Source organism: Cryptomeria japonica, chromosome 3 (assembly GCF_030272615.1).
Source record: "Cryptomeria japonica chromosome 3, Sugi_1.0, whole genome shotgun sequence".
Taxonomy (NCBI): Eukaryota; Viridiplantae; Streptophyta; class Pinopsida; order Cupressales; family Cupressaceae; genus Cryptomeria; species Cryptomeria japonica.
Window position 1 is genome coordinate 410,858,870 of NC_081407.1, and position 12,334 is coordinate 410,871,203.

General features: G+C 33.3%; 1 protein-coding gene across 1 annotated transcript in view; it reads right to left on the bottom strand.

Moving 5' to 3' along the window:
• Positions 1-8,453: 8,453 nt before the first annotated feature.
• The window catches only part of LOC131069519 (acyl-coenzyme A thioesterase 2, chloroplastic), a 30,954-nt gene continuing 27,073 nt past the window's right edge, over positions 8,454-12,334 (bottom strand). Inside the window, exons 3-5 of the mRNA XM_058004994.2 lie at positions 9,767-10,251; positions 9,283-9,411; positions 8,454-9,058 (exon numbers count right to left, since the gene is read on the bottom strand). Coding sequence (XP_057860977.2) covers positions 8,918-9,058; positions 9,283-9,411; positions 9,767-10,251 — 755 coding nt within the window. The 3' untranslated portion in view covers positions 8,454-8,917. The remainder of the gene's footprint in view (positions 9,059-9,282; positions 9,412-9,766; positions 10,252-12,334) is intronic.

The following is a 12,334-nucleotide window of genomic DNA, read 5'->3' on the forward strand; positions in this document are numbered from 1 at the left end:
TTAGACCCTATTTGGTGTTGGTCGATTTTGATTTTAGATATGATGCTTATTATGCCTTTTGGATTTATATGTGATATTCATGCCTTGTGCTTTATGGATCGTTGGAATAATGGTGATTTTCTTGATGTTGACTACGATGTGATCATATAATGTTATTTATATTTAATTAGTCAAATGATTACTATGATGGATTATATGTGTTGTTATAATTGAAAAATCATTATGCTTATGGATGCTTATTGATTTGATGTACATTGCTTATTATCTCTGATGTGCTCAGGTGAAAGGGGAAAAGCGTTGCACTACTCTCTACGAGCAAGCTGCGTGACTTTCATTCCCTTTTTCACGGTGTGATGTTATTTGGATTATATGTATATGCTCGACAGTGTGTTTATGCAGCTACAGGTATAGAGCATCGACTCCACCTGAATCTACATGTCTGAGCATGCTCTTTGACCCAATCGTAATGTTGAAAACTTGAGTTATCAGTCAGACCCTTGACGTGACCATCGTTCCTACGGGAATGAAATTCTTGTCAAGTAGCCTTGTGGTTGTCCGATCATGTCCTGTGAGTCTTCGCGTTTCGTTGGTTCTCATTTCGTCATCCTTGAGTGTAGTTTTATGTTTATTTAAGGTGGGGTTAAAAGGAAAATTAATATTAATACATCAAATGAATTAATGAGCTTAATTTATTGATGTTAGTAATAAATGGAAAATTTGTAGCAACGTTATATTATATTAATTTATTGAGCTAAATGATTTAAATTATTTAACTAATTTTGAAAATGGCTATTTTAACTGGGAAATAAGATATTTAATTTGGCAGTTTAATTGTGCTCTTGAAATATATTAAAAAAATAATTTATAGATCTATTTGTTTTCAAATTAAATTATTTGAATGTGTAAAAGAGAGTTACTAAATATAATTAATTATTGGAAATAGTGGGACGAATCTTGATTGCATTTCCAAATGGGGAGTTACTTTTTGGAAAAAGGATATCTATTGCTTTTTCGAAAAGGGAGGGGGAGAAAATTTGTGTGCTCCCATGAAAATTTCTCTGTGAATTTTGAGTTTTGGGTTTTGGAATGAGTTTGGGAGAATGGATTTGAGTTTTTCAGTAAGATCTCGATCTTATGTTTTCACCGCTTCTCTCTGTATGTTTGCTTCAATTCCTTGCCCAGACTAATTGAATATATATTGCTCAATAAATGTATTAATTGTTAATGATCTAGTTCTTGATTTTTCTTTTTGTGTTTACCGATTTACGTACTGCATCGCTATTTGTTCCTCTGTATGATCCAATTGATATAATCGGTTTATTTTATGTTCTTCCGATTGTTAATAATTCAGCATACAACTACCTTTAACCAATTGATATTATGCCTTAATCGGATGATGCTCTGTATCAACCAATTTCTTCACGGTATTAACCAATTTATATCCTGTAGTGATCGATCTTAGAATTGGCTTGTCTCCCTTGTTAATCGAATATTGATGTCAACATGCAATCCTTCTTAATGTGTTTTCCCTTTATATTGGTATTCATCTTCTTAATTGCGAATGTCATTATCAGCATTTCATCCTTGTCTTAGCTTAATAATTAACTGTGTATGTCGCCCTTTACTTGGTCCCTTACTGTCATATGGCGGAATTGATAGAGTCGATTAGCTCTAGTTGTGCTTTCCTTTTCTACCAATTATAATAATCGATATGCTTCTCTTTTTAACCGATTAATATCAGTATATTTCATTGTTTGGACGATTGATGTATAATCGGTATACTCAGTTATTAGTTCTTGCCATAGGCATAGAGCTATTGGCAAGGGCTGTTATTTAACTAGTTATTAATAAAAAACAAATTAACAAATCAAAATTGAGAATTTTTTCTACCAACAAAAACTATTAATCTTTATTAAAGTATAGATGCAATTTTTTTAACTAAGAATATTAAGATAATTAATTATCTTCAATTTAATTGGTTCTTAAACTTTAGGCGATATGGGAGAACTTTCTATTTTGAATATTTTTAAAAGCTTGCAGAATTGTTTTATGCTTTATTCCCTTCACGACTAAATTGAATGATTAAGATCTTGATTTTTTCAAAACAATACTAAAATAATGATTTTTAATTGTTTGGAAAATATTAATGATTTTTTTTCTATTTTTTAATATTTAAATACTTATATTTTTTTATATATTTTATACTAAATTATTTTTTAATAGCTTTTTAAATATCATTTTTTTAAGGTAAAATAGGCTTTTTTAGATACCATTAATATTTTCAACAATTTCATTTTTAAATTATAGTAGAAAATGATATTTTGGATTATTTTGTGTAAAAAATGATTTAACCATATATATATATATAGCTTGACGGATTATACATTAAAAAATGTTATTGATTATTTAATTTGAGAGTTATTGTACCTACTAATTTTTATTTATTATAAATTAGTGTGACTAGTATAGAGACAAATAAAAATTGGCATAAATGTATTTTAAAATAGTTCAAGATACATATCTTAATATATTTTAAATGTTAAAAACTTACAAATGTTGGAATTAATTTGAGTTTTATTAGCATTAATAACTAAAAAGTATCTTTATTTAAATATTGAGTAAACCAATTATCTCACAATGCTAAACAAATATGACCTAGGTCAAACAATAGTGAATGGTCAATAAATTTAAATAAATACTTGTAAAATTTCAATATAGATGGAAGAATATTGTAAAGAAATTGAATCTAACATGGAAGTAATCTTGGTGTAAAAGTTCAAAAGTAAATTGTCTTGTGGAAATGAAAAATAAACAAAATCTAGATCAGTAAGTGCAACTAGACCTCCAAATTTTTGGCAAAAATCAACTCTAGTGCCTTCTTTCTCTCCACCATCTTCATTCTTTCCTTACCTTAATAATTTTATATTGGATACATGTAGTTTGTTCTACAACAATATTCAACAAAAACTTTTCAAACCCTCATTAATATCACTATAACCATAACATAACAATTTTCTATCTTTTTATTGACTCTTGCATTTTAAGAACCGAGACATGTAGACACTAACAATACATGCAAATTTTGTGATATTTATATTGTAAACTTTATCCACATCTTTACCAATATATAACATGTTGCTTATACATATCTCTATAATTATTTGATATCTTATACTATATTATTTGATATCCTATACTATAATAACAAAATAACAGTTAACATTTGACAAGAACTTCGCTGGGGTCTTGAATGGTTTACTGTGGCGTCGACCTTGCATAGGTGTTGTGTTTTGTGTTTTGTGTTATGTTACTACCCAATGTTTTTATCGATTTGCTTTCTGTTCAAAAGTCGGAATGTCTTTTTGGAAGCCGAATGTAAACTTGACTTTTGCCGCAGTCATCATCATAACTGACGGCTTTTTTTGTGCTTTCCTTAATGTTAACTGTGTGTTCCTTGTAATCTCAGTATGCCCTTGCCAGACTATACCGTTTCAATCATTATCGATATTCCATTTGATTTTAAACCAATCTTTAAAATCGGTGTGCCTTCTTTACTTGCACTGTATGTTTATCAGCGTTGTATATTTGTGTATTTTCAGTGGCTCTCTTTCAGTTTCGGATTATTTATTTATATATATATATGAACTGAGGTATTTGTTTTAATGGCAGCTCTTATGTAGTTATATATATATAACTTATTGTTTCAATTAGATTATTAGTTGTCGTTCATATACAAGGATAGTCATTATTTGATTAATTGAATTATGATATTTCTATGTTTTGAAAGACAAGAATCTAGCATAATGTACGTAATCATAGACTTAAGTGGGTTGTAACATGTTTTCATTCTAAGATATTAAAATTAATATTGAATAATGATTAATTGGTTGTAGTAAAAGTTAAGGCCTTCTATATTATTGAGTTGTGTTTGGTTCTTATGTGTTCGACTTAATGTGATTGTATTTTTGCTATTGAATCTGCATTGTTATTATTTGGAAAGCATTGGGATCATTGCAATAATGTATTTTGACTCCAAAGGCTTAGGGGATGTTTTGAATCTTTTATTGTGTTGGACATTCTTCGTTTCTTGTCTTTTTATGCTAGATGGTCTTTCCTAGCTTGCATTCATTATCCTAAATTGTTATCTTGTTCTAGCAAGTGAGTTAAGCCTTGCTATGGTTGGGGCCCTGTCATCTCGAGTTTTTGGAGTGTCTTAGGTCTCGTGTTGTATTTTTGGAATCCTAGGTGCAAGGCAAGGGAGAGTGGCTCTCATTGGGGGTTGGGACCCAAAGTGGTCGCCAAGGTAACTCAACGAGGGTTTTGTAGTCTAGTGAAAATTTAAACTAAAGAACTTGGGTGGATAGCTAGATCACATTAAAAAGAGTAATCGTTGCCTCTCTTACTCTCGAATGCGTGTATAGGTTTGAGGTAAGTAGAGTAGGCCTGGAATGACATCCACCAATCTTGTCCCTTTGAAAGGTTGGTGTGGTCCACTAGAGTTTGTATGGGGGTTGGGGGTCGATAAAGGTCACCAGAGTAACCCAGGATGGGGGGCAGGACCTAGTGAAGACTTGCCAGGGTAACTCATGACAACCTATTGATGACACTCTTCCCTATTGCATACCTAGTGGTCACTCATGTTATTTATCTTTATGTGGTTTGTCATGTGCCTCTGGAGATGGTTTGGTTTTCTTTGAGTCTCATGTGAATATAGCCTTGTGAGTCTCTCTTGTGATTCTCTTGTGAGTCATGTTGGTACCTAGTATGCTTGCATCCATCTTGTCGGTTTGACTGATCAATATCTCCCAGCACTGGGGGTGGACCTAATCATACCACATGGTTGGGTGGAGTGCTATTCGCACCCATTGGATTTTGTTTGTTCTGCATCATGTTCGTGATGGCTCGTGGGAAGATTGAAGACTTTCATTATGATCCAAATCTATGTACTTATTTCGTATTTGTACTCTTGGAGTTTATAACCATATGGATACTCTATAATGTAATTGATGATTATACGTATATTCTCATGGCAATGTAATATGTATCATGATCCTTGTAATAGACGGTGTTAATATATTTTATGAGGTTTCTTATGTTCTTGTATGTTTGGTTAATGTTATTACTTGAGTAACATTGTTGTGGGGCCTTGAGGACTATTGCTAGTTATTAATTGTACATTCTTTTTTCTTATCTTGATGTATCGCGTAACTCTATGCATATGTATGGTTTATTTTACTTTCAAAAAAAAAAATTATTCGCATTTTCTTGAGTTTATTTGATTAAGTCCTCTGGGCCTCATAGCGAGGACATTGCAAAGTAGAAGTGCTTCAAGGAGATAGCAAGGAGAGACTCTACATGCAAATACACCACATACATATGGAGATACTTCCCCACATCAAGGTGAGCTATCCAAGCACATCATGAACAAAGGGAGGATACATCGTAGATATCATGGAGTCTACAAGAAAATCATGGAAGGAAGACTTCATCACATGAGAGAAGATCACATAACACTTCAACAAGGCAAGGAAGATCAATACAATGATTAAGCTTAGGACAAAAGGAGGTAATCTAGGTCAAGGGAATCGTTTACAAGTTTGTGACAAGGAGAGACCATGCAATAGAGGCTACAATTGCAACAACCGCACATGTAGATCAATTATTAACATCATGTAGGAGAGAGGAGAAGAATTCCCAAGTATGAAGAAGGATAGGTGAAAGTGATCAAATAAAAAAAGATGATGCAATTCAAGAATATCTCCTACTATCATCACATTCATCAAGGAGCAATTTGAAATGTTGTGTATCAAGAGATATTGCTCAAACACATACACTTTGTGATGATCTACAAGATGAGCAAGCTGAGGTGGCACCTAATCATCATCAACCCAATCACATCATTCCAACTCAAAGCGTCTAGATTCAATATACTTGACTCATCCAATGAGGAGGATAACTATCACATGTGGAGGCACTCAATGTCCTCTTGGATTACCAACAATCACATCAACACATTGAGTCTATCCACATATAAAGTCAAGTCGTGACTATAGGAACCTTGGAGTCACCACGTTTAATCACATAGCTTAGCATTCAAGAGGTCTTTGTTCAAGAAAGGATAAGATACTCTATATTTTATTGTGTTGCATGAGGTCATTAAAAAAAACATCAACAGGTCTAATGATCATGCAGACTATGATAGTGTACTAGTGTGGCGGGGAAGTAAGCCCTATACGCATGTTCACAGCCTTGTCATGCCATGAAACACATCAACTACTACTATAAATATTTATGTATATTCCTATATGTTGAATCATAAACAACACCCTAGAATTCATAATGATATGTACTATTCATTTCACATATATGAAAACCTTACCCAATAATAGCACATATATCCGATAATTTCAAATACATTCTAATTTAAACATTCTTACAACAACTCTAAAATAAAAATGTTACCTAGAATAAAATGCATGTACACTTACATTTACGGAAAAAAAAGCATCACATATAAGAACCATAAACATAATCATAAACACATATTGAACAAAATTGATTCAATTTTATTCTTACAACTCTCATATACACATACCTTAGAAGCTACCATAATTCTGTGAAATGTCTCCAACAAGTACATGAAATTGTGAAATAAGCAATGTAGAGTATAGGTGACTTGTATAAATAGGCATCTAAGGGTAATATATGGAACAAGTGAACAAACTTGTAATTAATGACAAAACTGATATGAATTTTAATTTGAATGCTATATATCAATGTGATTTGAGAGGTGTAAGAATTTTAAATTTGGGTTGTATTTGAATATTCAACATGCATGAAATAAATAACATGAATCATTATAAATTTGATAGGCCTTTTTTATAATGATTTTTTATTAATGTTATATAGTAAAATAATATTTAATGGTGTGTCTGAGTACTATTTTTCAATTATTGCAAGATAAATTTGGAGAATAAGGGTGTAGGTGCATATGGTGGAACAAACTTGGTCAACAAGAAATAAGAAGTGAAACATTTTATATGTAATATAATGAAATGTATCTATAAATTGGTCATATGTCATGTCTATGATAAATAAAATGTAAACTGATTTTGTACATGTCATATCAATATTTTTATAAAAGTGATATATATATATACGCAAGCTGGACACCCATAATTGACTTAAAACATGTACTTATGTTTTTATATTACAAAATGAAAAACAAAAAATTAAAAAAAAAGACAAATTTTATGCTTACAATTAATTCTTAAATTGTCAAAAAGTGGGGTCCACGATACATGCCCACACCACCATAGAGCCGTCTCCCCTACATATGATGGTAGATGATGCTCGAGCATTCCTCTAAAACCCAAAGAGAATGCCGAGAAACTGAAAATGGTAAGAAGGAACATTATTTTGTCTCATTTCTAAGTTTTCAAATAGTAGAGGGTAATTTCTCATTTCTATGTTTTCAAATAGTAGTAGGTAATTTCCCACACAAGTTTACAGTAGTTTAAGGTCATCTCACACACCAGACACAGGTGCAAAATCCAACTCTACACAAGATTGTCTTCATGGCCACAAATTTGACCGAAAGTTGCAACAATTCCCATTTTTATAAACCTATTTCCTTTTATGTTTGATTCCTCGATCCACTTTACCATTTGTATCTTATTTTCTTGACCTTTATAGATCGACAGCGAACAAAGTCGCCTTAATCGACTATCATCTTATGTGCTCAACAAGAAGCATTTATCATGCCAAAGCTTTTGAACATCAAAACCCCACTCAATTGTAATGCATAGTCGTAAGCCTTGCTCTTATAACAAATGACAGTAAAACACAACATCTCCCAACCATTATTGCACGCCTCCTCTCAGGACTATAAACTATTTCTGTTGTTTCTATCTGATCTCTTACAATGCACTCTAATTTATATGCAACCGTTACCCTACGGTACATACGAGAAATTTGATTCACCATGTAGTATCAAGATTCAACATGGTAATGAACTATAAATTAAATAAGCCTTGATGATATAATCTTCTCAACATGCATCTCATTCTCAGACAAAAAATCCTTACAACACACACAAAGTTCACTAGACAGAGTGCTTTGTAGCATTAACTCTGAGCAATACTCGGTCAACATCTTTTCATCCTTGAATTTTAGGTCGTCCTTATCATATAGCAATAGGATTTTTTCATTGGTCTAACAATTTGATATTTGCTTATTTCCCTGGTATCTCCTACGTTCATATATTTAGTAGAGTTCTAACTATGAGCATTGAGTTTTTTCTAAATGTTGGATATTCACGTATATTCCCATAAATTCCATAGATGCCACGATGGATAATGCAGAGTATTATGTTGGATATTCGTCATATTTTAATTAAAAGACATTTTTAAATCACAGCCAAGGCAGACACCGATTTGGGATGATACGTTCCATAGGAAAAAGCTAAGGAGAATCCTTATGCAATTTACTTTATTTTGTTCATTTTTTGTACCCTTCAATAAGAAAACTTCTATAATTTACGTTATATGTAGTTAAAATCCCGTAGCCATCAGTCTTGGCCTCGCGATCAAGCTCAGGAATACAGCCCTTGTCAATCTACACAACCAGGGTGTTTATGTGATCGATAAGAGGAATCTCTTTATTCATAAATGAGGTTTGTTTATGAGGTGTCTAATTCAGGAATAGGCCACCTCAATTATGCTAAATATAAGAAGCCCTGGTGGAAAGATGTTGAGCAAGAGCCACCGTAATTTTGTAAACAGATTATCTGACAAAATTTGTGCCAACGTTTCCCTAGTTTGTATCCATTGTAATATTAATGCAAAATAAACCGGCATATCTCAGCCATATAGTTGTGAGCATTGCGTTTTGAGAGCCAAATAATTTCTTCAAAATACTAGACCAGGATTTCAGCATCATAGCGTTCAAGGACATGACGAGCTTCCTCTTCTGTTGCAGGCAGCACTTTACGAATCTTCAACCCACCTTCCAGAGCTTCAGGGTGCACTGTGAATGTGAAATAAAATGTATTGGAGACCTACAGAAAGCAACAAAGATATATTTTTTGTAAATGCCACATTATGTTCAAATGAACAGAAAATTCACACGAGTCTGCCAACTAGCCATACCAACTTAGTCGTTAACTAAAGAAACAGGTAACCCTCATCAGGAAAATATCACAAAAAGACACTATATTCTGAAATACTTGCTGCCTTAGAACAGAATACACATCTTATTACCAAGCAACTTCCTATGATTTACCTCACTACTTCTTAATTCAGGTCTTGTCACATGTGCGGTGACTTCAATATTAATGAGTGGCTGTTTTGGATCATCTAGTTGCGTGTATAAAACACAAGATTTAAAACGAAGAAAATCGCCAACATCCACCTGCAAAAACAGTTGAAGTAGATTTAGGCCAACTTCTTAACTGTTACTTCCCACAGGCTAATTAATTGTTTTTGGTGGAAAACTTGACTAGTCATATTTCTGCTACACATTAATTTCACTGAATTGTCACGTTAGCATCAAACATAAAAAAAAAAAAATCAAAAAAATCAAAAGTTTATCACACCACCTGCCTGTTCAGGAACTTCTAGGGTTGTGAGATTACTAATTTAATTATCCAAAAAAAATTTAACCAGAGTAACAATTATTTACAAGCACGTCCACAGTTGCCCCCAACTAAACTAAAAGAAAGGAGTCACATTTGAAACAAGTTCATATATGAGGAAGAATAACTCACCGGTCTCAAAAAATCAACATGATCAACTTCCAAAAAGCAAGGAGTCTGACCAACAAAAGCATAACATGTAGAAAATGCCAACTCAAAAGCTCGATGCATCAAAAACCCACCAAAGATTCGCCCATGTAAGTTGCGTTGCTGAGGTTGACAAATCAGAGCATTTTCAAGCCTGGTGTCTTTTATTAGAATGCTATCCCTATCTGCCAAAGCAGGCATATCACACAGCACACGACCTTCTCTCAATAAATCTCTCAGTCTTTTGCCATCACCATGAAGCCTGTGGCCTTGCTCAAATTCCTTTCTTTGTTGTTCTCTTTCTTTCTTCCTCCTTAAATCTCTCGCTTCTCCTTCAGCATATAGCGCTTTCTCTTCTTCTGTTTGTGGCACAAGACGGTTAACGGAAGCCGATTTTCCTGTCTTCGAGTCTCGTGCAACAAATGTAAAATTAGCAGTTAAAGCAACAGAGTTCCCATTTTCGGAGCCCTCTGCAAGACGTCCACAGCAAAGAAGATGTTAGTTTTTCCAATCAGATCATAGACAAATATCTCAGTTTACCCAGATTCAAAATGACAACCAATACCATAGTATAAACTGAAATAGCAAATTAAAAGAACCATTAAGACTGGAAATCTTTTGCAAATGACCTAAACTATAGAATAATCCTTCCTGGTTTAGTTTATGTATAGACTAGTATACTTTATTTAGAAAAAATTATGTAAAAAACGCCAATAGATATCATTATTAAGGCAATTAAAAACAAATCAAATCCAATTTCTGCTTTATAAGGTGGGTCTGTTTTTTGAAAAAAAAATTAAATCTAATTTCTGCTTTTTAAAAACAAGTCAAATCCACTTTCTTCTTTATATGGTGGGTCTGCTTTTTGTTTTTCTTACACAGATTGTGCTGACCACCTATACACCCTGCTGCCATCATAGAACATCTATCGGCATAACTAGTTTTCATTGTATTTTCATGACCATCTTTGATTTGGTTAGTTGCCCTTTTTTGTGGGTAATGTTTTGGCTTAGTTCTCTTCACTGAGGGTATTTCTTCTGGCTTTGTCGGTTGGCCTAAGCTGCACCCAATGCATTTTATGTGTTGTTTTTCCCAAGTTCAATATCGTATGGTCTACCCTGATCTTTCTTTTACTACTTGAGCTCATCCATTCAGCATTAAAGCACATTGCTTAGCAAAATATAAAAGACACGAGTTGGTCCCACACTGTTAATAACTGTGAGAAAAAGATGGGTATTACTTGTGCTAACAAGCTTTGCCAATTGGGAAGCTTGCTAGTGGGTGAAAAGCTCAAAGCATTGGATTTTCCAATAATTACAGTTCCTTCTTCATATTAACAAATGCTTAGAGGTGCTTGTGTGCTGTGGGTTCCCCAGCTCTATGATTCTGATTGATATACATGAGGAAAAGGTCATTAGAGTAATGATAGACCAATTTAACTACTCATGGAAATTGATCATAATCGAGATGATTTATACATAGGTCATTGTGGCATTAAAGGAAAAAGGGCAAATCCCCAAGGGTTATGGTATAGTTGAAGTGGCTAATGAATGATCGCCATTGCTTATACTCATTAGTTGTGTGCTTAGATGAACGTTTTATTTGTGCCCATAAAGGTCATATCCTATTTCAGATTTGATTTCTTGTACTAAGAAGCATGAGTTGCTTATTATGAATTACACATTTAATTTGCTCTTTGAATTTATGAACCTGGTCTGTTCTTATCCCATTGGCTGCGTGACCCTTGACAACATCCAAACGATCAAAAGAATTAGGTGGCAAATACCCAAAACATGTTTCAAATTGGTGCATGCACAACCTTTTTGTAAAAATGTCAGATATATTATGTTGCATTACATGTCTTAGGATGTTTTTTGTATAGCCTTCCAAGAGCTAAACCAATGTCCTCTCACATTTTAGTCTGACCTTGTATTGCTGATAAAATTTTGTATACCTCTTCAACTTGATGTTCATCTTCTTCCACATGGCAATCCAAAATCTTACCAAGACCTCATATATCTATCAAAAACAATGAAGTTAGGCACATCAAAGCACACACAAAGGTTGGTAACAATGGAGTTAGGCACCAAAGTGCAAATGAACGTTTGATTAAAACAACTCAGCTGCTTCATGCCTCTTGATTTTCTTACATGGAATTAAAAAGTGGATTTTTCCAAATTGATCAACTATAACCAACAGGTAGTCAGACCGTTTTTTTGACATTGGAAAGCTTCCCACAAAATCCATGGACACTCTCCCATAGCCCAGAAAGAATCAGAAGTGGCATATACAGCCCTACCATTATAATGGTTGGCTTACTAGTGCTGCATAGCATACAGCCTCTTAATAAGTTTGAAACACGTATCTTGAATTTAAGGCCAAAACATGTATATTTGCAGGATCAATACTATTTTGGCCACTACAAACTACAAAGTGACCAGAAAAGTTGGAGGCATCAGCTTATTGTAAAACAAAAAATTAATAATGTATATTTTGCAATCATCATCTTATGCTTATGAACTCATTTTGGTATCGATTCTTGAGACATTCTAG